Source organism: Cebus imitator, unplaced genomic scaffold, assembly GCF_001604975.1.
Source record: "Cebus imitator isolate Cc_AM_T3 unplaced genomic scaffold, Cebus_imitator-1.0 Scaffold508, whole genome shotgun sequence".
In the NCBI taxonomy this organism is placed as follows: domain Eukaryota; kingdom Metazoa; phylum Chordata; class Mammalia; order Primates; family Cebidae; genus Cebus; species Cebus imitator.
The window spans coordinates 657,315-681,000 of record NW_016107823.1 but is presented as its reverse complement, the minus strand read 5'-3'; the positions used below and the strand labels follow the sequence as shown (position 1 = coordinate 681,000).

Genomic DNA, 23,686 nt, shown 5'->3' with positions numbered 1-23,686 from the left:
TGTGTTTCATTTAATTGTTGTCATTGTTTCCAAGAATAGCTATTTCTTTCTGTCCATCCATTCATTCATCTATCCATCTCTCCCTGGATGGCGTACTGTAGGATTAAGGTAGTTTAGATTACAACTGTTTAAACAATTATAGAACTCAGCAGGCCAAACCGAATGTCATTTTGTAGAGTTCTGTCCTGTTTTCAGTTTTGGGCATGTTTATGCTTGGGTTACAGAAATCCAATCACTATTTCATTTGTTCAAATGGATTGTAACTTTTTAAGCAAAATTCTGCTTTGGCATATAAAAACTGCAAGAAAACATTTGAGTAATTTTAAGTCTAGTACTCAAGTTTAACTACTGCAAACAGGAGTTACTACTTATGCTTTACCACATTTCTCAAGATTCATTGCCCACTGAAACTGAAGACCTGTTCTGGAGGTAGGTTGATTTCAATTCATTGTTCAAGAAAGAATGAAAAATCTTGTCATATGAATTTTACTTTTGAATTTTTTTGATTTTTTTTTTTGTTGTTGTTTAGATCTGCCATACCACCACCGCCCCACTCCCCCGAACCCTTGTAGCCTTCCTTGACCCTTGTAGCCTTCCTTGTGTGTTTGGATTGGTGTGCTGTAGATCTGAAGCTCAGATCTGAGCGCAAATGACAGTCATCTGGGGAGCTTGTTAAACATGCAAGAGTTTTAATCCCATTCCTAGGGATTCTCTTTCTCCAGGTTTGCTGTTGGCTCAGGAGTTTGCATTTTAAAAAATGCTAGTAATTCTGGTGTGCATACTATGGGTGATCCTGTAATAAGAGGTTCAAAGAACATACGATGTTTCATTGAATCTGTGATGCCATAGTTTGTAAGGGTCAGAATCTGGTAGCTTTCAGCTGCATGACTCCTAAACCCTAATTTCTAATCTTGTGGCTAATTTGTTACCCTACAAAGGGAGTCTAGTCCCCAGGAAAGAAGGGGACTAGGTGAAATTAATATGGGGCCAAACTGGAGTCTGTTACACCCCATATTGTTTTGGGAAAGGTCTGTTACTGTCTTTGTTTTAAACTATAAACTAAGTTCCTCCCAAAGTTAGTTTAGCCTATGCGCAGGAATGAACAAGGACAACTTGCAGGTTAGAAACAAGACGGAGTTGGTTAGGCCAGATCTTTTTCACCATCTCAGTTATAGTTTTGCAATGGTGGTTTCAATACTAAGAAATAAAAATGTGGTTGTAAGCCTCATCCTGAGTTTAGTTAAAATGAGGGAAGCAATGTACACTTTAAATAAAATAGAGTATTAAGTGCCTGACAACCAGAGGCCCCTCTTATTATCTTAACAGGTTATTATGAGGCATAGTGGATATGAGATTTTAAAAAATTATGAAGCAACAGTTCTTCAGATTTTTTATTATGTGAATTATTTGATTGCAATGAAGAGTTTATGTAAGGTGTCCTAGGTTGACATCTATTTGTATTGAAGATTATACTGATGACTTTGTTTTAAAGTGCAGCTTAGGTGTATGTGGGGTATAATAGACTACAATGTGACCCCATATTAATTTCATCCTACTTATTTCCAGTCATTTAGATGTTGCTGGCTCAGTTCAGAAGTCTCATTTCTATCCTCCTTTTACTTTAGTGATTTGTTTTATAGTTAAGGTCCACTGAAATGGTAATGTGTGACATAATCATTTGATTTCTACTTTTTTTATTGCCACTTTCCTGTTAGAGAGTCCACAGCCCTCATTAATGCCAGCTAGCTGATTATACACATATACACCAGCCACGTAACATCTTGTACTGAGTAGTGGTAGGATGCAGTGGCAATATTTGGGGTAAACACCAAATCTGTGTCAGTGTAAACCTGAACTCTGGCTGCCAACTCAAAGAGAAATGCTGTAGTGGCATATTGGATACTCAATGAGGGTATATCTAGTATGTATGTTAGAACAAATCTTTCCCCATCAATGAGAATTCAGTGAAGAACAGCTCCACTTGCTTAACGTGCTTCCTTCAGTAGTATCTTGGAAAACAAAATAACTTTGTTAGGAAAAAGTTGCCTAGCCATGTTATATTTGGGTATAGAGGAGCAGAAGAAATACATTTAGTTTTTAAGTCCTTAAAGTGTTTTGGGAAATCATGGTTAAATACTTGTTAATCCACTAAATACCAGATTTCTAAAGAGGAAATAATAACTCTAGATCACTTTAGCTAATTCACATTGATTGAAGGGGTTGTACTGTGAAATTCTTAATGTTGAGATGAATCATGTTGGAATACTTATGTTCTCAGGATGTAGTGTGTGTGGTCTGTCAGGCTTGGCTGCCTCTCCCTATAGTAAGTCTTTGGGTAAAAGTTGGCCTGGATGGGGCACTTTCGTGATTTAACTGAGTACTTTTGCTGACCTGTTTTTAAGTGGAGGTCCAAGCAGGTATTATATTTTACCAATTTCATTCTTAGAAGAATGGAATTTTATCTAAATTGCTGTTGATAGAAGTTTTCTGAAGTGTTTTTCTCATTTACTATCAGGAAAGCCAAATGAAAAGCAAGGTAGAGCAGTTTATGGTGAATTGTGGAGGAAAGCTAAACTTACCTAGTGTAATCGCGATTGGCTTCATATGTAGCATTGGTTAACTTTCTAGGGGAATGTTAAAAACACTTTCTGGCTCATTTGTGCATTTCCATAGTATACTTCTTCATCTATTTCTGTTTCTTAGCCACATTTAGATGTTAGTCCTCTTTTAAATGTAATATCAATATGATGCTACTTAAGAAAATAAGAAAAGCCAGATGATGTTGATTCAGGTAACTGTCAAAAATCCAGGCATAGATCATCTATATTCTTTTCTTCCCAAGATTTTCAATAGAACACTTTATAAAACACTTTATTATAAAACACTTATTGGTTCACTTATAAGTTTCTGGTCTATTGCTTTGCAGTCTCATCTTTTAGTGGACAACTTTGCAGAAGGAGTGGATACATTTACATCATATCATTGGTGATCTTTTGAAAAATTGGTTATTAGTGTTATAGAATTCATATGGATCACCTTTTGCCACACCCCATTTTTTTGTTTTGTTTTTGTTCCTTTTTTTCCCTTTTCAAAATGTAAGTTTAGCTTGATTCTTTAAAAATGTGTGTGAAAATATTTGTGAAAGAATGGTAGTTTCTTTTAAAACAGCGTATCTTCTAGGATTTGGTATCCTGCTAGTATTAAATACTTTCTTAAGTTAGTAATTGGATTTTTCTTTTAGGCTTTAATGTTAAAAACGGTTAAATTCTGTTAAATTCACAATATTTCTAACACAATGATAGTGGCTCAGTTTTTCTCCTGAGTTTTTAAATGTTAATGTTTTCTCAAATGAATGCAGTCGTCTTACTCGTTTCCGTTTTGTTATTTCAAAAACCGAGCCAGCTTTGCAAAGATGTGTGTATAGTTGCATTCAGGGGAGACAGCGTACTTGACAACAGCCTGTATGTGCAGGAGTAATAACTTGTTATTAAAGAGAAGTTTTTTTAAAGCTAAATATTCAGAATTTTAGATGTTTGTTAAGCATTAGATGCACATTTACCTCTTTTTAAAGCTTATCCCCAAAATAATCCCATATAAACACCCACAGAAAGGAAATAGTAATGTCAGTTTTTTTCCCAAGAACATAATTTTATAGTTACTGAAGTGTAATATAGTGAGATTAATTTTTATCAATTTCTTTACATTTCGTGGGATTGGTTTGGAAACATAACGGTGTCTAAATTTATTTCTACCTTTGCTATAGATGGATAGCTTCATCTACAGGAAGGGAAGGACTTTTTTCTTCCTTTTACAGAGGATCCACTCTGTTGTTTCTCGTGGAATTATGCTTCTTTCCATGGAGAGTAGATTATGAAAATGTTTGATGAACATGTATGGAGCACAGAAATTATGGTTATTTCATCTGTCCTACTTCTATAGTAGGACTTCTAAGAGGATCTATGGAAGCCATATGGAAGTTGTATGTCCTGCACATAGCCCAGCAAAAAGAGTTGTACAATTAGGGCCTGATTGGGAAAGATGTTTATTCCTTTATTTTTAAATTTTATATTTTTATTCCTCTTTATTAGGGGTTGGCAAAGCTCAACCCATAGGCCTATATGGCCCACAATCCAAAATTGATTTTTCATATTTTTAAGTGGGCTGAATAAAAAAAAAAATTTGTGACACATAATGTTTTATGAAATTTAAATTTCAATGTCTATAAAGAAAGCTTTCTTAGAATATAATTAGACAAATTGATTCACATGTTGTCTATGGTTGCTTTCTAGCTACAACTGCAGAGTGGAGTAATTGCAACAGAAATTCTGTGGTCCACAAAGCCTAAAAATATTTACCATCTGGCCCTTTTACAGAAAATGTTTGCCGACATTTGCCCTATTTTACTGACATAAAAGTAGTTATTTATAGCAAACAGTTTTTTTAAAAAAAATACCATACTTTTGTTTGTAAGTGTAACATCAGAGTAACTTACCCTAATGACTCTTCTAATTGTAGCATTCTTTTGATTTCAGTATTACCTCATTTTTCTTTTTTACTTTAAATGCTCTGGGGATAAAAATTTAATTTTTTACATTCTGTTCTTGAGGGGATCTGTATTAGTCTGAGTTCTGTAAAAAAACAGAGCCAATTATATATATATATGTGTGTGTGTGTGTGTGTGTGTGTGTGTATACATATATATATAGCTCTAGATATATAGACATATATTCCTTATAATAATGACGTGGAGATAGTTTTATATACAGGTGTATGATTTATATGTGTGTGTTTGTGTGTGTGTATGTATATGCATATATGTTATAAGGGATTGGCTCATGAGGTTATGAATGCTGAGATGTCCAAGATCTATAGTTGGCAAGCTCTGACAGTCCAGGAGAACAAATGGTGTAGTCTGGTCTGAGTCTGAAGGCATTTTCTCAGTTTGAAGATAGGCAAAGAAGGTGATTTCTCCCTTAATCAGTTTTTCTTATTTTATTCAGGTCTCCAGTGGATTGGATGAGGCCCACCCACAGAGGAGAGGGCAGTCTGCTTTACTCAGTATATGGATTCAAATGTTTATCTCATCCAGAAGCACCCTGACAGATATACCCAGAACTGAACTAAAATTAAACTAAATGTATGGGCATCCTGTGGCCCAGTCTAGTTGACACATGAAGTTAACCATCACAAGACCTAAATGTGCTTTATGTCTGTCTGTTTGCACTTTGATGTTTATGTTTAGACCTCTTGAGAAATCCCAGGTCCCATGATTATTAGAATCATGGGAAGTTTCTAAGTTGGTTCAGTTAAAATTGTCATTTGTCCAGTGTTGAGTTGAAGCTGGATTGAATTGAATAATAGTTTCTCTATTTGTAAAGGATAACTTGTAGTATTTTCCTCTGGTTTAATTAAGTGTTGTTTGTTAATATTAAGTATGTACATCAAAGGGTGTATTTGTATGCTTCGTTTTCTTGTATCATTTCTATTTTGAGGAGGGATTCTAATACCTAAGCCTAGTCATTTTTACATACTGTTAAATTGCTGGAGTGGGTAGGTTGCAGCAATTCTCAAAGCAATTTGCAAAAGCCAATTTGATTGGCATGACATTTTGTCAACAAGCCTCTCATATTAGAGTGTGTCAGTGAACAGCTGGAGAGAAAAGGAAGTAGATTTGTTTATAGTGTGAGCTTCTTACTTACCTTCCATGTGACCCTAGAGAAATCCCCTGACCTTGTCTATGATGCTGTTTTAATAACCCCTGCACCTAGAGGGCTGGTGGAAAGATTACATAAAATAAAGATGTGTGTGAATTGCACTGACACATGTTATGTATTCTTACTTAGTTTATGTTAACTGGCAAGACACCCCCCTCCTGGTAAATAATTTTTTTATGATGGTTTTATCAATATGGGATGATGTTTTTGCGGTTTATGTGATTTAGTCTATTTCTCAAGGAGAGAATGGAAGTATCACTTGACCTTTGATTTTACTCTGTTGTTCGTGAAGGTAATTGATCCTAGAACAATGACTCCTTATTCACATAGTAGCTTGAATTCTACTGAGTAACAAAACTTCACTAAATTAAATCAGAGTAGATAGTTGGGCCAAAGGGAATATTTAAATTGTCAACCATGTAAAGAAGTTTAGTACGTTCATCTGAGGCCCTAGTTCAGGCGCTCTTTCCAGCTTAGTGTTTCATTGCCCAGTGACATCGTGGTGGGTGTGCTTGCTGTTGAATCTCAGGTGATGGTGAACCTTACATATTAGCAGCCAGATTTGATTCAGTGGCATATTTATCGAAAACACTAAAGCAAGTTTTGGCCTATGTAACACATTTTGGAGCAAATGTATAAATGGCCTATCTAAGTTGAGTTTGTTTGTTTTTTTTTGCATCCTAAAAGTATCCTTCTATGACCCATTTTCTGGTTTCAGTAAGTGGCTCTGATTTCTGTATTTCTACCTTTTAATGGACACAAAAAATGTATAAGCTCTTTCACCTGTTGCCTCTAGATTTAGAGTTCTGAATTTCTAACAAAGGCCTTTTTCTCCCTTTGCTATTGTGGTCATTTTCTTTGGACCTGTTTGATCTTTGGTTAATCATTGATGGTTTTCAGCCTGAAGTTTCCATTAAGTTTTTGCTTCTCCCTCCATAAGATTATATGTACATATTTTATTTGTTTTTAAATACCCCTTCTTAGAAGACAAATAGGAATGATTTAGAATTAGCACATTATCATCATACATAGATGCTCCTTGATTTGCTCCCAAATATATTCAGTATTCCTATGCTGATCTAGATTCTTGAATTATTAATTTGCTTCTTAAGCAAATTAATTAAGGCATGTTATGGCTGAGATTTAATTTGATGAGATTTTAATTTAGAGATTTTACTAAATGTGAATTCTTTGAGAAATTTTAATGGAAAACAGTTGTATTCAGCTAGACAGTCGTAATAGCTTATATTGTTGTATTAGGGATGAGTTCAGAAACAGACTTGTTGGGAGGTACAAACAGGTGGCAGGTATATCAGCAGTCACTATAAGGTGTGGCCTCAGCAGGCTACAATGAAATAGAACATCAAGTACCTGGTCATAACTGCTTTCACACTTGCAAAGAAATTTTCCTAGGTCACACTCAGATAAGAGTGAAATTATTTTGGAATGTTAGCTGGCAGGAAAGGTATGTATGTGTTGTGAAAGCTGAGTTCAATTTTGCCAGAAGCCAGAAAGAGGATGTATAACCAGTTGGGGTTTTCATTTAAAAAGCCGAGGTTTTTTTCTGCTTTTATGTGATGGTTTGTGGATACTTCAGTATCTTGTTTCCTTTTAGTCTTTTCCTAGCCTGTGGCTAAGTAGTTAGTTGAAATAGATATATAACATTGACTTTTTCTATTACGTGGAAGGCGTTCAGATAATTAACAAAGGAAAATAAATTGATAACGCACAACTCAGTTTAAGTGTCATTTTTTCTTTAGGGTATGTTGTGCAGAAGAAAGAGAGCTAGCTAAGAGCATTGGAGTTTTGGGTGCTGTCCAGCCCCCCTGCCTAGTCCAATGAATAAGAAAACTGCATGTCTCACTTCTTTTCAGTGTCCTTCAGGGATGTGCTGTTATTATTATTTTCTTGACACATTCTGTGAATTACTAGGTCAGGCAACAATATTGAAACATAGGTATCAAAATATAATCTAAAACAGAGAACTATGTACTGCTGGTAAATGTGATTCATCCATCAAAATTTCCTTTTGAATTCCATTCCACAGTCATGTGGAAGCTCTCCAGCTAAATTTGAATGTGGCTTTCTTATTGAACTTATTTATTTTTTCATTTTCTTTTAAAAATGTTACCTCTCTTGAGTTATTTCTTAGGAGGGAAATACTCATGTACATACAGATTTTTTCCAGCACCTGTTTCTTGTTGATACTATGATAATATCAAAGAACAGTTTATTTGATGTATTCATATTACTCTGTCAATCATGATAATTGCTGGGATATTTAAAAATTGTAATTGTGTACTTCTCAACATATTATTTTACAAACTTGAATCGAAAAACATGAAGAGGTTCCTAGTATTGAAATTGGAAGCCCTTTCTGTAAATGCTTATGATAGTGACACTTGAATTATGTCATATCAAATATGAAGTGGCATTATGTATTGGAGTGAGCCAGCTGACCTAAATTCTTTCCCCGTTTCAACAAATAATTTGTTCCACAACTACATAAGCAGCTTAACCTCTTTGGACTTCATCTGCAAACTGAAGATTTTGAGCTAAGAATCAAAAGTTTCTTACAGATGCATAATCACTGAGAATAAGAAGGCATTCTCTTCTATTCACAAGCTTGATAGCAGACTTTACTCTTTGGTCATTCAGTTAGAGAACTGAGGACACAGCAGAATAAGACACAGACCCTCCTCTTGAGGTCTTTATGGTCCAGTGGAAGGAGACAGGCCCAGTGATGAGATTTTTTTTTTTTTTTTTAATGTGCCAGTGTTGGCATAATACTTAGCAATGTCATAAAATTTATTAGTTTGTATACCCCATTTCAATCTCAATCTAAGGAGGAATGTTTATTCTAGAGCTATTGATATTTGCTTTTTGTTTTGATTTTTTTAGGAGCATATTTAATGAAAAACGCCATAGACTGAAAAACCAAACATGAGGGTAGCAGGTAAGATATTTAATTTAGTAGAAGTAATTGTACTTTTTAATCTGTTTGTTAAAGAATGACTAAAGGAGAGGGTAAATAATCTTTCTCAATATTGAGAAAGTTAAGCTGAAATATAATCTAAATAATTATTTAGTCCTTTATTTTTAGGTAGTTGGCAAATCACAAATTGGACATTTAGTCAATATTACATGTTTTTTTTGTTGTTGTTCAAGTCTTTTGTTGAAATTACAAGTGAGCATCTTAAATCTGAAAATCTGAAATGCTCCAAAATCCAAAACTTTTTGAATGCCAATACATGATGCTCAAAGGAAATGTTTATTTGAGTATTTAGGGTTTCAGATGATCAGATTTTGGATGTTTGACTGGTAAGTATGATGCAAATATTCTAAAATCTGAAAAAAAAAATCAAAAGACTATATATAATGCCCATATAAAGAATGGTTTGACAACCTAGGGAGGCTGATTTTTGTTTGTGCTATGTTCTAGCTTCTCGAGAAAAGTAAGTTATAAAGTGTTAAAGTTTAAATGTTTCATATGTATGTACTTAAGATGTATGAAGGATTTGATAAAATACATGTTTTTGCTCAGTCTTTGTTCAAGTTTAACCTGCACAGGTGAGGTTATGTGTAAGAACATTAATCTGTTTAAGGAGCATATTGAGAAAAAAACACCGTTAGATATTCATAATATTAAGGTAGTTATATTTAAATATTCTAAAAATGGAGGGGCTGGTGACCTCTTCCTGCGTGTGTAGTAAAAATAATTGTGTTTTCTCTAACCAGTCCTATCAACCAAAGCCCTAGAAGAAATGTATACTTTACATGGAAATTTCTACTAAGCATGTGCCCAACATAGGTAACTTGTAATTTCTCAAAATCAGGATAATTAGTCTTTTTCTTAATTACCATCTCACCAGCAAACCAACTGTTTTCCTAAGGGTGCATCTCTTAGAAATGCGTAACGTTGAGTTGGGTGAACAAACCAGTCTTCATACTGTGGTCATACTTGTATAGAATCAGGGGCAACTGATTAAACATCATGATTATTAAACACAGATGAGGGCTGTTATAAACACTTTTGTAGAAACTTGAAAAACTGAATCTCTTGTGAAATTATAAAGCATTTTTTTTAAAGTAACTGTACAATTGTTGAAGAAAAATATTCTCAGAAATGAAGAGCTTGTTTGTGGTTTAAATAAATATTGTCTTTTTATGTTTGTGTGTGTGTGTGTGTGTGTGTGTGTGTGTGTGTGTATGATCTTTGAGTACAGCAGGACTTCCTATTTATGATTTCATGTCTCCAGATGATTTTTAAAGTACATTATTTAAACATGCCAATTTGAAATAAAGTACGTTTCTTCTTCTCACATAATTTTAAATTCATGTTATTCGAAATTAACTTTGTCATTTAGTCCATTTCTCTGGTTCTGACAATTCCCAGGTTAATTGATGAGTAATTACTCACTGAGTGCTTATTTTGTGTTTGGCACTCTTCCTAGTATAGGTCTTGAGGGAACTGCCTTGATTGAATGAATAAGGACAATTAGCTATTAGTTTATTGCTTTTAACTAATTAATCTCTTCTAATTTTTTTTTTAAATCTGATTGCTTTGAAATATCCTCATAGCCATTCTTCTTACAGTGAGGCATGAATGTCTGAAGTGTTTACTTTTTGGCTTGTGTAAAACTGGAACACACTCAGATTAATGCAGTATGTGACTAGGAGGAAAAGGGAATCTTATGGGAAGCTAAGAATGGGAATTATGGTTGGTATGGTCATTTGAGTATTTAGGTTCCATCAAGTCCAGAATGGAATGCTGGTTCTGGACTCAGGCCAGCTCTGGGGGCGATCTCTGTAACAGAAGTTCCAGAACTCTACCCTCGTGGAGACTGCTAGTTTCTCCACCTCAAACTTTTGTCTCTCTTAGAGCTTCACTTTCCTCCTAGTTGCTCTGATGGTTCAGTATAAGTGAATAGGTCTTGGTTTAGGACTCAGTGTTGATGCTGACTAGTTATGTGACCTTAGACAAATGATGTAAAATTTTAGCCTTGTTTTCCTTATTTGTAGAAAAAAATAATGCCTTGAAAAGCTATGCAAATGAAATTATGCTTATAAAGCATTTAGTGCTACAGAAGACACTAAGGAAACGGTATATGTGAGTGTGTATTATATATATATGTGTGTGTGTGTATATATAATGTTTGTGTATCACTTTTTTAAAACTTTTAGGCTCAAGGGTACATGTACAGGATTGTTATCTAGGTAAAATAAATGGAGTGTTGCAGGGGTTTGCTGTGTAGATTATTTCATCACCCAGGTAGTAAGCATAGTACCTGATAGGTAGTTTTTTAATCCCCATCCTCTTCCCACCCTCCACCCTCAAGGAGGTCCCAGAGTCTGTTGTTCCCTTCTTTATGTTTATGTGATCCCTTCTCAGTGTTTAGCTTCCATTTATAAATGAGAATATGTGGCATTTGGTTTTCTGTTCCTCTGTTAGTTTGCTTAGTATAATGGCCTCCAGCTTCATCCATGTTGCTGTATATAGCTTTTTTAATGTAGGCTCATATTCAGCTTGGTATAGAATTTAGTCTGTAATGTTCATGTTACTATCTTGATATTTTAATTATTCAGTTTTGAACAATGAAGTTTTCATGTGACTGTTTATGGGACAGGGAAAAGTTATCTCTGGTTGCATGTGCCTATGATTGCTAGAAAATAATTTGGTAAGACTATCATGTGGCATGTAATTTTCGAACTCTTGGTCTTAGTCTTAATTGATCAAGAAGGACTATGCCACCTGTTACTACTTATCTACTTAGCAAACAGTTGTCGATAGTATTACTATATAGAATGCACTCTGCCAGATTCTGGGGAGAAGGGTTCAAAGCCTAATGAAATTTTGCTGTCTTATGCACTAAAAATGTAGCCAAATTCTAATTGCTCTTGAAAATAGGAAGCATGTTTTGGAGGGGACAAGGTAGGAAATGGAGAAGGGAGGCAGGAATTGATTAGTAGATTAGTATTATAGTTAGGCTTCCTCATCGATCTTTCATTTCTGCATTAATAGTATTTCTTTTGGCTTTTTAAAGACTTTTTTTTTTTTTTTTTTTAAGAGCAGTTTTAGGTTCACAGCAAATTTGGGAGGAAGGGACAGAGATTTTCCACATAATTCCTGCCCCACTCTTCACATAGTCATCGGTAGAGTGTTTCTAAATAGAAATGAGTAGGCTCTGAGAAGCAGTAGCTTTCTGAGCATCTTCAGTTCATTGAAGAGTCTGCCCGCTTGGAGCTTTGCATGTAGCCATGTTATGAAGCATATATGATAGATACCAAATTATATCCTGCAGGAATGAAGAAGGCCTGTCCTAAGGTACTAAGGTATTCAGTATGAAGAAGAAGGCTTTGTTGATTACCATACTAGGCGGGCTTATGTAGCTCCAGGAGATGTGTGGTTAGTGTTAGGACAACAAATCTAACATGTCACTCAAGAATTCCTTACTTAGTGGACATCATAGCTTTAGCATCCCCAGAAGGTCCACTGTTTTTGAAACATCCTATATTGTATTGCTCTTTATATTTTTAAAGGATAAGGAGTGTGTCATTCAACAAACTTGGTGGTGGCGTTCCATTAGTCATGACACTTTTGAGTAGTCAGCAACTAATAGGTAATTTTTTGCATGTAAAACTAGGCAGATGGTTCAAGCAGTTCTTTGTCTAGATAGCTAGATAATCTGAGAATTATTTGATCAGGAAAATTCTTTATCTTGAATTGTTTGTATAATTTTTGTGTAACTCAAGTAAAATTAAGAGCTAATAGATACAAAGTAGGAATTTATTAATCTTAATTTAAAACATACTTTTTTCATAGAAATGCAAAATAAAAGTTCTATGGGCTTATGAAGTTATGCTGAAATATTTCTGTCTTTTAGGTGCTGCAAAGTTGGTGGTAGCTGTGGCCGTGTTTTTACTGACATTTTATGTTATTTCTCAAGTATTTGAAATAAAAATGGATGCAAGTTTAGGAAATCTATTTGGTAAGTTTTACTTTTTTTTTCCTTTCTGAAATCTTATATTTGATGTGGCCTAAAATTTTATCAATTATCAGCACTGAGTCACTCAGCTATTTAGTTTATCTAGAAAATGAAATATAATTGTTATATATCCATAAATGTGATTTGTTAGAATATTTTAAAGTGTATAGCAAGACATCTTGGAATTAATTTAGTATAAAGAATGAATTTTCTATTCAACATTTGGAACATATGTAATGAGTCTATTTTATACATTTTTAGAGGCGTTAATCATGGCATTCTAACTGCACTTCTAAAACATAAAATACCTCCAGGCTTAAACAGTTTTCATATTTGAGTTAGCTGCTAGAAAACTTGAAACCGAATCAAGCTCTCAGTTAACCATATGATTAGGAATCACAATAATCCATTTTAGATCCCAGCCATAGAAATCCATCTTGCAGCTGGCTGTGATGGCTTGCACTTTGTAATTCCAGCTACTTGCGAGGCTGAGACAGGAGGATCACTTGAGCCCAGGAGTTCAAGGCTGCAGTAAGCTATGATCATGCCACACTGCACTCAAGCCCGGGTGACAGAATAAAACGTCATCTCTTAAAGAAAAAAAAAAAAAGAAATCAATCCATCCTGCTTTCCTACCCTTATTTTCCCTCTGTGGCATTTTTTTTCTAACCCACTCATTTAATGTTGCCATACTGTAAATGTACCATTATAAGGTACCTTAAGCCAGTTTTTTAACAGAATCCTTAAGTTCATAAAACAACATTTGAAATGTTTTTATAGGAACTAATTATACATAGTGCTATTGTAGATGATTGTATATGAATATCTTATTGAATCTCAAGTAATTGCCAAGCATGCATTTCTTTTCTATAAGTATAGCATTATGAGAGTGAAGAATGTAATTTAATGTTGACATTGAAGTGGAAAACAGTTATTTAACCAAGGCGCTATATAAGAGCACAGTCATGCGTCACTTAAAGATGAGGATACATTCTGAAAAATGCATCATTAGGTGATTTATGTCATAGTGAGAACATCATAGAGTGTACTTACACAAATCTAGATGGTATAGCCTACCACACACCTTGGCTACATTGTATAGCCTATTCCTCCTAGGCTATGAACCTGTACAGCATGTTACTCTACTGAATTCTGTAGGCAGTTGATCACAATGGTAAGTATTTATGTACCTAAACTTGGAAAAGGTGTAGTAAACACATAGTGCTATAGTCTGATGGGACTGCCATTCTGTATATGGTCTATTGTTGACTGAAACGTCATTAGGCAGCACCTGACAGTAACTCAGAATCTCTTCTGGAAGCTGTTTTTGTAGATTTTTATTTGAATCTAGAGAAACAATGAGATTCTTCATAGATCCTTGTACTTACATTGAGTAAGCTATGACTAAATTTTTGTTTATAATATTAAATAATTAAGCATGAAAAGTGATTAATCCTAGAAACCATGTTTTGATGTAATAGGCAGAAGTCAATTAAAATAACTGAGATCTTTGGACTAGTGAGTTTTGCCTTCCGTAAATTCATGTTTGAAAAGGAAAATCCCCAAGACCTAATTCAGTTTCTGTTCTCATGCTGCTGTGAAGAAATACACCAGACTTGGTAATTTATAAAGGAAAGAGATTTAATTGACCAACAGTTCTGCAGGGCTGGGGAGGCCTCAGGAAACTTATAGTCATGGCAGAAGGGTAGCAAACGTATTATTCTTCACATGGTGGCAGCAAGGAGAAATGCAGAGTGAAGCCGGGGTAGGGGGAAAGTCCCTTATAAAACCGCCAGATCTTGTGAGAACTCACTATCACGAGAACAGCATGGGGTTAACTCCCCCCATGATTCAGTTACCTCCCACCAGTCCCTTCCACAACACATAGGGATTATGGGGACTACATTTCAAGATGAGATTTGATGGGGACACGGCCAAACCATATCACTCCCTTTCACATCTAATCTGAAGACTCCATTATTCCAGTGCTTCTCAAACATTAATGCCAAAAGTATCTCCAGAGAATCTTGGTAAATGCACATTTCTGATTTAGTGTCTGGAGTGGAACCCGAGATTCTACATTTCTGACAGCTCCGAGATGATGTTGAGATCCCTATCCGTGGACTGCATACGGAGTACCAAGGCTTTAGACAATTCTGATACGTAGTCTTTAGTTTTGGCATAAGCCTTTTCAGGTGACTTTTCTTACAGTGACTACTTAAAAGTACTTTCTTGTACAGGTTGAACATCCCTAATCAGAAAATTCAAAATCTGAAATCTTTTGAACATCGACCTGATGCTCAAAGAACATGCTCATTGGAGCATTTTGGATTTCAGATTTCTGGATTAGAGATGCTTAACTGGTAAGTGTAATGCAAATATTCTAAAATCTGAAAGAATCCACATCCAAAATATTTCTGGTCCTAAGCATTTTGGATAAGGGATTCTTAACCTGTATTGCACTGAATTCCTCCTTTTGTATTCTCAAGTGATTTCAGTTCACTGATCTTGTTTCTGCCTGCTGGATCTCCCTTTTTCATCACTCATCGCTCTGTTAAATTGTAGTCATTGTCTGTCAGACCTTCTGTACAAGTTTTCATCTTTTCTAATAATGGAATCCTCCCTTTCAGCCATTCCTCTTGATAAACTGGTTATTTTCTTCCTAAACTTGTTTGTTTTTCAGCACACATCCTAAAATGAAGTATCCAGGTTCCCGCATAAAGTAGTTATTGCAAAGTATAGTGAGATTTTAGTTTAGTTGTTCTGGTCTGTGTACTTATGTTATTACCTAGTGGCTAGCCTTCTGGCCTTTGAGAGTACAGTTGGTTTCAGTTGAATGATGGGGCAGAAACCACATCGAAGGCATAGAGGACTTGTTCTGTGTTGCTCTGGAAGCAGCGTGCATAGCTAATTCTTCTAAGACATGTTGATGGTAAGAGAAGAAGCTTACGAGACGGTAGCTTGACCGAAAAGCACATTGCACATATTTTTCTTTTTTAAAGTAATAGGCTTTCACTTGTCTGTAGGCCTTAGATGAAAGTGCAGTGAATGACAAATAAATGTGAAGAGACTGAACCAGCAAGGAAAGGAGGATCTTTGGGAGAAGGGAGGCAATGGGACCATTGGTACAAATAGAAGTTATATGGGAAAAGACCCAATGTTTTTAGAAAGAAGAGTGAAGAGAAGGCTGGATGAAGCTATAGTGTGATATAGTCACTGTACACATGCAACTGGTGGTTCCTCTCTGTGGTAACAGTCATGTCTGTCCCCATCCTTTGTCCTCCATCTTTGCCCTACTTTGGATCTTCATCTCTAGACTGTTTTTATAAACACATAGTGATGTTCCTATGTCATTCCTCATCTCTGATATCTGCCTGTCTCACCACTTTCAGAGCCATTTTCTTAAAACTCAACAATCTTTAGTACTTCCTATTACTAGAGGATAAAGCCCTAACTCCTTACTTACGGTGGCACCCAAATTCCCCCAGCCTGCCTTTCTCAGCTATTCTTCACCTCTCCTTCCTGCACGGGTCACACACTTGTGCCACTCTGCAAACCTTCTGCAACTTCAAATCCCCTCCTGTCCTTTCAGCCCTAGCCTTTGCTCACCCTAGTTCCTCACCCTGCACGTCTTTCTCACTTTTCAGAACTTTGCATAAATTCCCCTTCTTTGGAAGAAATTGTGTTTGAATCTCCCTCTTTAAGAATGTATTGCTTCTTTTTCTGAATGTTTGTTCTAATTTCATAGTACTTATATTTTAGTTTGGCACTGGTTTTAATCATAAGCCTTACATTAAATAACTTTTTTCTTTTTTTTTTTTTTTGTTTCTTTTTTCCTGTGTCTATCTCCCTTCACCCAAGAATGAGTCTTAAAGGCAATATTTTGGTGCTTCACTCAGCATCTAGCATTGGGTGCTGCAGATAGTAAATGCTGATTGAGTGAAAAAAATGTAGGTAACAGAGAATTAGGATTTCTACATGGAAAGGAAGAATATTTCCAAAGTGAGATTCACAAAAAGCTGTATTAGTTGGAAAATCACTCATAGTCAACTATGAACAAACGTCCAGCTACTTTAATCTCCTTTTTATTTTTTTGATTTTTCCTAATGTGAAGAACCTGCATAGTGTTCTTGCATGCATTTTAGCTATTTGATTTAGACATTGTTAGGACAGATGGTTATTTTGATGTCAAAACTGAAGTGTAGTACTTTGTAACTTTACTGGTTGCCAATCTATTGAATTGGCCAAAATTTAATTTGTGTGGTTTTATTCTCATTTCAGACTATTTTAGCGAAGATGGATGTATGGTTATCTTTGTCATTCGTTTAGCATCTTAGTATCTGAAAGGATAGTGAGTTTAATCCAGCAGGAGAATTCTTGCTGTAATTACTGTCTTAAGGACCCATAAGGTTAAATAAATATAGCTCTTTTGGTGACAGTTTTCCATTTTTTAAACTTACTTGACAGTATCTATTAATTATGTAGATTCATGTTTATTATGTAGTATTAATTTAGAAAAATAAAACACACATTTCTAGAAAGGAAGAATGAAAATTTTGTCCACAATTAGTAGTTGAAATTACCAATATCAATTGTGAGTTTTTAAAAACAATTTTTATAAAACTTTATTTTGAGATAATTATATTTTTTTTTACAAATGCATTTGAATATACAGAGAGATGCTGCATACGCTTAACTCAGCTTCTCCCATTGGTAATATCTTACAAAACTATAATACCTTATCACAATCAGGTTATCAACACTTATACAATTCACCCATCTTACTCAGCATTGTGGCTTAATGTAGTGTTTGTTTCCAGTGTGAATACTTAACTAGTAAATGTACTAAACACAGTTGAAATTATTTTTGTGTATACTGATGCAGTAAATACTTAATGTTCTATTGAACTGATTTATTTTTACCCTTTCAGATTTAAACCGTCGACATGTAGCATATACATAAATTATTTGAGACATCATTATAAAGTACAAAATATTTCTGATTCATTAGCCTGACTTATTGAAAGATATTCATTGATGAAATGCAGTAACTAAATGTTTATTATTGTTCCTTGAAGTGAACATTGTATATGCAGAAAGAAATTAAGGATTAAAGCTATCGGTGTAGTTTGAGGGGAAGAAAGTTGTAGGAGAGGAGGGATTTTTGTGTTTGCATGTTGTTCTTGTATTCTGTACTTGCACAGCAGCCTGTTAGTTTATCTGTTTGGTCACCAGGTGCCAAGATTTAGTATAGGCCTTTTGGTTTTGATGTGTATTGGATAAAAAATGAGCTTTTTCTAGAAAAAAAAGTCTGTCACAGAAGTTTCTTCACCTTCAACCATCTACTCCCCTTACTTTTACGCAAATTAAATGGAGGTGATACTATTTACTTAAAAGCCTGATGATTAAAAAACTGATTTTCCCAAAATTATATCCCAGTAAAGTTTATTTTTTCCCCTAAACTGAGTGTAGATAAGTTTTGTTTTCTGCTTTGTTTTGGGCATTAAGCTGTTTCCGTGTTACTATGTTACCTTCATGGTTTTAATGGTGCATAATATTCTACTGAGTGTTCTATTGAGTTAATGAGCTTTTATTTACTTGGTCAATTTCCTCTTTTTAAACATTTCAATACAGTCTTTTAGCTTTAACTTTCAGCTTACCAGTTTGAGTATTGGACTTACAGGAAATTCGCAATTATCTAAAATAGTACAGAACTAAAAACTGTGTGACTGTTTATAGCAAGACAGCTGGTTAACATTTATCACACTGCATACTTATTAGTCAAATCAGGAAATGGCTGCCCATGATACTTTGATGATCTGAGTTATAATCTCCTGGGCTAAGATCAGATGTTACTGCTTTTAAAAAGCCCTAACTGTAATTACGATAGATGGTCAGGTTGAGAACTACCACATTCAAGTTAAGATTTGACTTAATGGATTCCATGAACTGATAAATTATAAATCTTTGAGTAATGACCTTCTCCATCCCTGGCACTCGCAATCACCTAACCTCATCACTAAGATAAGTTCATGTGTATTCTCTAGGGCTTTCTTTGCATATTTATACACCACCATACAGCAGCAACAACTTTTAAACACCATCATAGTCACCAAATTTAGATTTATAAACATTAAAAGATAAGTTTGTAGAGTAATTCCTGATTTAAATTTATAGTAACTAAAATTCAGAATGGAAAGGAAAAAATAAAACATTCCATTGGTATTAAAGTACTACCCTCCATTTCTCTACTTAATAGCTTATAATGAATTGTACAGTGTAATGTTACTTTCTCACTTTTTCTTATGAAGTGATATTCATGTTTTATTTGTTGTATACTGAGTAATTATTTGAACATTTATTTTTAAATATATTTTAAATGTGGCTACTTACCAATAGGCTCATTCCTTCTAACAAAAGTAATTGTTTTTTTTTTTTTTTCAGCAAGATCAGCATTGGACCCAGCTGCACGTTGTAAGTATTTCATCTCAATGTTTTATATATGATTTATTCTGCCTTATTTTAGGCATATGTGAGCTTACAAAGTGTCAGTAGTTCAGTGTGAGCAAAAACTGATTAATTGCTTTTTAAAGTTATAAGGACAGACCAAATACTTTTAGTAGTTATTCATGACGGATATTTTGTGTTTTTTTAGCTCCAGTATTATAAGTACAGAAATCAGTGTGAGGAGCAAGAGCAGAATTCCTAGTTAGAGCAATACTTTACATGGGCAGGTAGTCAGTGGAACATTAGGCTTTTTTTTTTAATGATCCTGGAGGTGATGATTTTTTGTGCATATATGGACTAGAAGTCCATATAAGGACTTCTAGTAACATTCAGAACCTCCCACATCCTGAAATCTAAAATTAACTCATAGTTAGATAAAATACATTTACACTAATGAAGATCATATTACTTGATCCATTTACGTCCATTATTAGTTGGTTTCGTAGGAATTTCTGGTGTCTGTTGTGGGGTTTTTTGTTGCTGTTTTTTTTGTTTGTTTGTTTTGTTTTTTTTTTAAATTTTTTTGGAGGTTCTTTGAAACCCTCTGGGGGAAAAAAAATAGCATGTATTTTAAGATATGTGTATTTTGATGTTTTACATAATGCCCTTTGTGGTTTGAGATTTGAAACAAAGTGAGGTAGTCTATTAACGTTTTCTAAAAAAAAAAAAAAAAAAAAAAAATCATGTTTTCTCCCCCAAAGCTACAAAGCCTCCCAGATATAAGTGTGGGATCTCAAAAGCTTGCCCTGAGAAACATTTTGCTTTTAAAATGGCAAGTGGAGCAGCCAATGTGGTGGGACCCAAAATCTGCCTGGAAGATAATGTGTAAGTATTTGTTGACTTGAGATTGTAAGGTGTGCTATTAAATGACAGCCAATTGAACCTGAGTTTAATGGATATTTTGAAAATGTATTAGGCATACTTTATTAATGGAAAGTGATTTCAATTTTTATTGTACAGCTTTTTTTTTTCATGAATTCAAGGGACCTTAAAGTTCTTAAATTTTTTATTAGAGAATGACTAAGAACATAACACTTACGTAGCTTTAGAGAGATAAGAGATTTCCTCTGAGTGAATTCTCTAGATCTGTACTGTCCCATTTACTAGCAACAAAACACATTGGCTATTTAATTTTGATCCTTAAATATTAGGAAGAAAGTGAATTCACTTAAATTAAAATGAAAAGTTCAATTCCTTGGTATTCGTCACCACACTTCAGGGGTTCAGTGGCCACATGTGGCTTATGGTCACCAAATGAAACAGCAGAGAGGGCATTTTCATCATGGTAAAAATCCTATTTGCAACATTGCCCTGGACAATGAACACGCTCTCTTAAAAACCATCGTCTTTCATTTAAAATATTTGAGTGCTGTTTGTTGAAGTATGATGCGTTCCAGTGATAACCTCAGGTCCATCACAGCACAAACTGGTTGCCACTAAGGTGAATGGTTTCCTATGTTGAGATACTCTCTAAAGGATGGTTTTTAGGATTTTTAATATCCTACCTCAGTGTCAACTGTTGTTTGCAAGTTCCTGCCACTTAAATTGCAAACCCTGCTTTTAATTGGTTGCTTTTAATATGCTATTGCCTAGAAAACTAGATGTGAGCTTATTTAAACTTCATATAAAAAAATATATTTGTCACTAATTATATAGAACAAAGAGAGAGTTTTATAGCAGAGAGGAAACCTAGGCAGCTTTTCCGAGCTGTTTGTGTGCCTCTTCTTTTTAATATAAAAGCTGTTAAATTTTTATCCTAGCTGCTTTTCAGGTAGTTAGCTATAAGAAGTTTATTGAGCTTCATGGGACAACACTTTTCTTGTAAAATTAAGGGACTGAGCTAGATGATCTTTAAGGTCTGTGCTCATTGTCTTTATTTTCCTTTATTATAATGATGATCTATTGTTAATCCATTTGTCTTCTGATTTCTCATTAGAATAATCCTGTTTTACTGACATGTAATAAGGCACTTGCATTTACAAGTTTGTATGTTTTTGAAAACATTTTCATTTTCTCTTTTTACCTTGTTTGGCTAAATAAACCCCAAATTTGATTCTAAGTAACAGGAACAAATTTCTTTTAGAATACCTAGCCCATAGATTATCTTGGATATCTATTCTGCACTTTTGATGCATGTAAATTTTAGTTCAGAGAAGATGAGATCAGACTATTTTTACTAGCAGGTTTTTTATTCATAGATTAAAACCGTAAACAACAAAACACACTCAGAAAAAAAGTTCCACCGTTTACCCACATGGCCTACAAGTTCCTGTGTGTCCTGACCCTTATTCACTTCTCTCCAGACCTTCCTGATCCTGGAGGCTTGGAGCATGCTCTTCTGTCTAAGATGGTCTTTCCTTACTCTTCACCTGGCTGTCTTCCTTCTTGTCCTTCAGTTCTCGGAGTACATATCACTGTCTTAGAAATTGTTCTCTATCCATCAACCTAAGTTGGCCAGCTAAAGATCTAATGTCAAAAAGAGAACAGTGCATACATTGGAGCTTGGTAAAATACACACTGGGCTTAGAGCCAGACAATTTGCTTCTAGCATGGTGGACATGTCATGTAGCATTTGTATTTAAGTTTTTTTAACTTTAAATGGTGGCAGGCCACCTATCCATCCTTATTTCAGGAACCATTCTGCCATTACCATGAGAGATTAAATACTTAGCAGGATTTTATATCCAAGCCTCAGCTTATAAAACTAGTTGCCACAAAAGGGCTGAATAATTGGCCAGGGATCCCCAGTGTAGACACTGCGGGGACCAGTGCATAGTCCAAGGCATTTTCCAGTGTAATCTGTTGTTATGTTGAAAGCTTATGAAAAGGTGTTTGTTTGTTTGTTTTGAAGTCCAAAGAAAGAGTCTTGAGTTTTCTGATAATCATTTATTCACCTGTTCAGTAAGTATTTTTTGAGCATAGTCCCTTTTGTTACAGAACTTACAGTCTAGTAGGGGTGAAAGATGTTTAAAAAGTAAATGCAAATATGTACTTATAAATTGTGACACCAGCCCTGCAGGGCAGCAGTGTGTGATGAGTAGTGGTGGAAGTGGATGAGGGGAGGTGTCCAACTTTAGATCGAGGATAATGGAACAGTTTCTAAGACTGTGTATTCTGAGAAATGAAGGATGAAAGGGAAGGACATCCTAGACAGAAGTAAAGAGCCTGCTCCCAGGCCTAAGATTGGGCAGCTCTAGATATGTGAATTAGGGCTATGCTGTATAGGAACTTGTAGGCCATGCAGGTAAAGGGTTGAGACTTTTTTTTCTGAGTATATTGAGAGCTTCTGGAAGGATTTCAAATTCTGGCATGTCATGATTTTATTTATATTGAAAAAAGTTATCTGGCTGTCATGTAAAATAAGTAAAGAAAGAAGATAGAAAGGACAATTGAAGCCCATTGCCAGTCGCTGCCACAGCCCTTTGATACTGCCTTCCTATTGGTAACAGACTTTACTGCTTGTACATTCACTAAAATTATATAAGTAGATAATAACAGTACATAAGCAGATAATTTAATATTTTCAGAACACCTGCTCTGAGTACATGTAACTCGTTTTGGAAACTACTATTCTTGGATCAGTGTGTCTCAATGGGGGCAGTTTTGCTCTCCAGGGGACAGTGTAATTTTGGGTTGTCATACCTGTGGAGGTATTACTTGTAGAGGCCAGAGACGCTGTTAAACATATTTCATTGCACAGATCAGCTCATCCACAAGAATTATCAGGCCCTTAAAATGAGAGGCTGGGTTTGAGAAACTGTGATACAGACAGATGATAATTATGATTAGGATGGTGGTCATAAGTCGATCAAATCAAAATCTATTATGGAGATGTATTAGGTGCCACGATCGTTCACATAAACATCTTTCAGTGCATAGGTCAGCTCGTCCGCAAGAATTACCAGGCCCTTAAAATGAGAGGCTGGGTTTGAGAAACTGATACATACAGATGATAATTACGATTTAGGATGGTGGTCATAAGTAGATCAAGTCAAAATCTATTATGGAGATATATTAGATGCCACAGTAGCTCACACCTGTAATCCTAGCACTTTGGGAGGCAGAGGCCTCAGGTGTCAGGAGAGACAGGAATTACAGCTTTTTTTTTCTCTCTCTCTCTCTCTTTCTCTTTCCCCTTCCCCTTTCCCTTCCCTTCCCCCTCCCTTTCCTCTCCCTTACCCTTTCCCTTCCCCTCCCTTCCTCTTTCCCTTCCCTTCCCCTTTCCCCTCCCTTTCCCTTTTTCCTCCCTTCCCCTTTCTCCTCTCTTCCCCTTTCCCTTTCCTTCCCTTCCCCTTCCCCCTCCCTTTCCCTTTTTCCTCCCTTCCCCCTCCCTTCCCCTTTCTCCTCCCTTCCCCTTTCCCTTCCCATTTCCCTTCCCTTGCCCCTTCCCTTCCCCTTCCCCTTTCTCTTCCCCTTTACCTTTCATTCCCCTTTCCCTTCCCTCCCCTTCCCATTCACCTTCCCCTTTCCCTTTCCCTT

At 35.3% G+C, this 23,686-nt stretch overlaps 1 protein-coding gene across 4 annotated transcripts in view; it reads left to right on the top strand.

Moving 5' to 3' along the window:
- FAM3C (FAM3 metabolism regulating signaling molecule C) overlaps positions 1–23,686 on the top strand; it is a 47,741-nt gene that overhangs the window by 5,150 nt on the left and 18,905 nt on the right. For 3 of the 4 annotated variants that reach the window (XM_017513881.1, XM_017513882.2, XM_017513883.1), the window contains exons 2-5: positions 8,616–8,670; positions 12,599–12,703; positions 19,145–19,174; positions 19,909–20,032. In XM_017513881.1, the coding sequence (XP_017369370.1) occupies positions 8,658–8,670; positions 12,599–12,703; positions 19,145–19,174; positions 19,909–20,032 (272 nt within the window). In that variant the 5' untranslated portion in view covers positions 8,616–8,657. Of the gene's footprint in view, positions 1–8,612; positions 8,671–12,598; positions 12,704–19,144; positions 19,175–19,908; positions 20,033–23,686 lie in introns of all 4 variants that reach the window. The other variant, XM_017513880.2, reaches the window with a different exon arrangement.